Genomic DNA, 4,531 nt, shown 5'->3' with positions numbered 1-4,531 from the left:
AATGCCAGATATAGGTGATGGGGAGGAAGGCAGCAAATCACACTGCCGTGTGTGTACCCATGCAACAATCCTGCATGTTCTTCACATGTACCCCCAAACCTAAAATGCAATAAAAAAAAATTATCCCCTCCCATAACCCTGGGATTCTTGAAGCAAGAAATTGTTGTAATCATCTCAATTCCCAGCGACTAACAGATCAATAACTGCTAATGTTTCTTGAGCCCTTAATAAACAACAGGCACTTGGTAAGAGTTTTGCATGGACGACTGCATTTATTCCTTGCCACACACCTCAATGCAAGCACAGAGCTGATATTCTCCCAGTTTTAACAGGTAAGTAAACAGGCCGAGGAATTTAAGCAATCTGCCCAAGATTAACAGATAGCAGGTGGTAGAGTCAGATTGTAATTTAACAATCTGACATGGTTTTTGGATAAATGAATAAATGAATTTATTGAACATGTGGACCACTGTTTTCTACAGGTTCTAGAACAGTGTGAATGAGTGAACTTGAACAAGTTCCCTTTCTCTAGGCTGTAGTTTCTTTATGCTCCCTCGTACCATGACACTTTGTCATTTCTTTTTAAGTTTTAGTGATTTTTAAATACAAAGGAATATATTATTAATTTTTATTGTAAGAAAGCATTCAAACACCACAGATTAAGTCACATCTACTTTTTCCTTTCCAGAAGTGACTGTGATTTATGGGTGTGTTTCTTTCTTCCAGGCCTTCCATTATTTTTGTACAAATGTCAGCGTATTTTCTGTAAGTTTCTGCAATTTGTTTTATTCATTTATGTTTTATGACTTTTCATGCTAGTGCTTACAGATCTACATCTTTCTTTCTTTCTCTCTTTTTTTTTTTTTTGAGAGAGAACAAGTCTTGCTCGATTGCCCAGGCTGGAATCAGTGGCATGATCAGGGTTCATTGCAACCTCGACCTTCTCTGCTTAAGCAACCCTCCCGCCTAAGCCTGCCGGGTAGCTGGGACTACAGGCATGCACCACCACCACCGGCTCTTTTTTCGTTTTTTTTTTAGTGACGGGGTTTCACCATGTTGACCAGGATGGTCTCGATCTCTTGACCTCGTGATCCACCCGCCTCGGCCTCCCAAAGTGCTGGGATTACAGGCATGAGCCACCGCGCCCGGCTTTTTTCGTTTTTTAAAATTTCTTTGTAGAGATGGGGTTTCATCACACTGCCAAAGGTGGACTTCATTCTTTTTAATAGCTGTGTAGTATTCCCTAGAATGGCTGGTCCATCATTTATTCAACCATTCTCCTATTAATCATCATTAACATTTCCATCTTTTCTTTCCATTACAAAAAAAGCACTTCACTAAACAGCTTTGTCCATACATCTTTTGGGGACTGCTTCTCAAGAGTATATTCTGTAGTTTAAATTTTTAAACATCAATAAGCTTGTCCTGATTGTGGATCACTTATTTAAATCACTATAATTGATTTAAGTGGACAGCACATTATTCGTGGTTAGATGGCCATATTGATTAAAAATGCTATAAATATGAGGGCTTGAATGCTAATACACATTCTTGAAACCAAATCATATTTGTGTAAACCCAACAATATGTGAAAACTCCTTACATCAATATAGAGGTGGATCACACATTTTTGTAATTCCTGACTTGTTATGATTTTACTTTTTAGTAAGCTGACATTCTTTCCTGTAACATAAACATGGTTTTCCTTAACAAGTGTTTTATTCTAGAAATGGTCTTCTTAGATTTTTCTGTAAACGTGTTTGGGGTTGATTAATTCGGCAGGTTTCTGTTTTTTTTTTTTTTTTTTTTTTAAAGAGATGGGGTCTTGCTTTTTTGCCCAGGCTGGAGTGTAGTGGCGCAATCACAGTTCACTGCAGCCTTGACCTGCGATCCTCTTGTCTTAGTCTCTGGAGTAGCTGGGACTACCACGGTGCTTCACCACATAATTCTGAGTACCTGCATGTAGCCAATACAGTTCTGGGAATTCGTGGCTGTAGTAGTAAATAAAACACAAAAATATCATCACCCTCTTGGAGGCAGGGTGCAGTGGCTTAGGCCTGTAATCCCAGCACTTTGGGAGGCTGAGGCGGGTGGATGACTTTTGATCAGAAGTTCGAGATCAGCCTGGCGAAACCCCATCTCTAGTAAAAGTTTCAGACCAACATGGTGAAAGCCTCTCTCTACTAAAAATACAAAAAATTAGCGGGGCGTGGTAGTGGGCATCTGTAATCGCAGCTACTGGGGAGGCTGAGGCAGGAGAATCGTTTGAACCCGGGAGGTGGAGATTTCAGTGAGTGGAGATTGCACCACTGTACTCCAGCCTGGACAACAAAGCGAGACTCATGTCTCAGAAAAAAAAAAAAAAAAAGACCCTCTTGGAAGTTTTTCATGCTATTGAGCGAAGAGACAATAAAAAAGATTCATTACACCAGATAGTGATACTGTACATTCTTTGGAGAAAAACAAAGCAGGGTAAGGGAATGGGGAATTTTGGGGGGCTTGCAGTTTTCATTAGGGTGGCAGTGGAAGCCCTCACGGAAAAGGAGGTTTGTGACGGAGGTTAGCGAGCATCAGCCATGGAATATAAGGATGGTGGGGTAAAGGTGTGCGGAAAGCATCTTAGGCAGAGGGTACCGCAAGCACAAAGGTCATGAAGCAAAAACATGTGAGCGGCGATAAATCTTGACCACAAGAGCTTTATTCCAGTCATCAGCCCATTAAACCCTGTTGTGAGATCACAATCTTTATTTTTTAACTTGCGACGGCCCTGGACCTCAAATGCTGTTTCCTGCAATATGTGGATGAATGAACAAAACAGTTAGCAGTGGGATGAGTATAGGGACCTCATCTCAGTTCCCCCAGACCGTTGCGCCCTGGGTCCCACAGAACATTGTTTCTACTGTCTTTAAAGGTCTTTTCAGTTTGCCTTGGGACAGTTATTCGTATACCGATTAGACCTGTGTTGCCCACTGTGGTAGCCTTAGGAATTGGATGTGCTGTTAAGTGTAAATACCAGATTTCGAAGACTTCGTGCATAAAATAGTCCACTAACAATTTTGCAATACTTGCGTACATGTTGAAATATTTTGACTCTATTGGGCTAAGGTATATTCTTATAATTTTTTTTCATTAGAATAATGTAGCCATTAGCAAATGTGAGGTCAGGAGTGTGGCGTGCATCCTCTTTAAACTGGATGGCAACGGGATGGCCCTCACTATCCACTGGCTCCGGACCAGAGGCACCCCAGCCTGCGGCCCGGAGCGGCGCCCAGCAGGCAAGCTGGCAGTTTCAGCCCCGAGCGACGGTCACTGAACGGCCCCACCCAGGTTAGGGCAACCGGGGCCCCTGCAGACAGTTCCCCAGTAAGAGCTGCCGTTGGGTGGGAAGGCGCAGGCCCTGGATCGAGGCCCGACCCGCAGCGCCCCAGCTCGTCGCCCCGCCTCTTTGCGGCAGACCTCCGGCCGGCGCAAACCGGTTCAGTGCTGCGACCAACGTCTAGCACCGCCCAACCGCAGCACGCCCCCACCTCCCCAGTCCTCGGGAGGAGACAGGGAACGTGTAGTCGCCAGGGTCCTAGGGGGCGGCTCTGAACCAGACAAACTGTACTGAGAGCCTATGACAATGGCCGAAGGTGCTGCGGCGGGCCGGCGACCAATAGAGGAGGGGAGAGGGCGGGCCCTCGTTAGCTCCCGGGCCCACGCTTCCCTGGGCGCGGGTCTACCCCGAGCCGGCGGACCCGCGAGAGGAGTGGGGGAAGGGGCCTGGCGCGGACTGGAGACTGCGCAGTGCGGTGCCGGCCGGGGGTGACGTAATCTCCGTCCTCCGCCGCGGCGCCCCGCCCCGCTACGCCCTCCGCGAACCGGGAGAGCGCTGCGCAGGCGGCCCGCTGCAGCCGCAGCTCGGGGGCGGTGCCTGCCCTGCAGCCTCCGCTGGCGATCGCCAGCCCCATCTTTGTCCGGCCTGCGCGCTTTGTTCTTGGCTCCCGTGGCTTGGCCGGCCAGGCCCACCGCCGGGCAGCCCCCACGCCACGCTGGCGTCGTCCTCGCCCCCTTCGCCGCCGCCTCCCGCGCGCGGCCGGGCCTTGCCCCCCGTGGTGTCCCGGCCAGAGCCCGAGGGCGAGGCCATGGACGCCGAGCTGGCGGTAGCGCCGGCGGGCTGCTCGCACCTGGGCAGCTTCAAGGTGGACAACTGGAAGCAGAACCTGCGGGCCATCTACCAGTGTTTCGTGTGGAGCGGCACGGCCGAGGCCCGCAAGCGTAAGGTGCGCCCGCCAGCCCATCCCGGCGCGGGCTCGGGGCCTCCGGCCGCTCTGGAGGCCGGCCTGGGGAAGGGCCCTTCTTCCCCCTTCCCTTCCCCACTTGCCTTCCCCTGTCCTTCCTCCTCTTCACCTGTCCTTCCTCCTCTTCCCCTCACCTTCTGTCCTCAGTTCTCTCCCTCCCCTCCCGTGCTGTTCTCTGTTCTCTTTAACCCCTTTTCTTTCTCTCCCCCGCCCCCTCTTCCTTCTCATCCTTCCCCTCCCCCTCCCCCTCC

At 49.6% G+C, this 4,531-nt stretch overlaps 1 protein-coding gene across 1 annotated transcript in view; it reads left to right on the top strand.

Moving 5' to 3' along the window:
* Window positions 1-3,205: 3,205 nt before the first annotated feature.
* USP22 (ubiquitin specific peptidase 22) overlaps window positions 3,206-4,531 on the top strand; it is a 41,583-nt gene continuing 40,257 nt past the window's right edge. The window contains exons 1-3 of the mRNA XM_032263515.1: window positions 3,206-3,286; window positions 3,389-3,571; window positions 3,660-4,262. Coding sequence (XP_032119406.1) covers window positions 3,206-3,286; window positions 3,389-3,571; window positions 3,660-4,262 — 867 coding nt within the window. The remainder of the gene's footprint in view (window positions 3,287-3,388; window positions 3,572-3,659; window positions 4,263-4,531) is intronic.

This window comes from Sapajus apella, unplaced genomic scaffold, assembly GCF_009761245.1.
Source record: "Sapajus apella isolate SASKATOON/1434 unplaced genomic scaffold, GSC_monkey_1.0 scaffold136, whole genome shotgun sequence".
Taxonomy (NCBI): Eukaryota; Metazoa; Chordata; class Mammalia; order Primates; family Cebidae; genus Sapajus; species Sapajus apella.
This window is presented reverse-complemented; position numbering and strand designations above follow the sequence as displayed.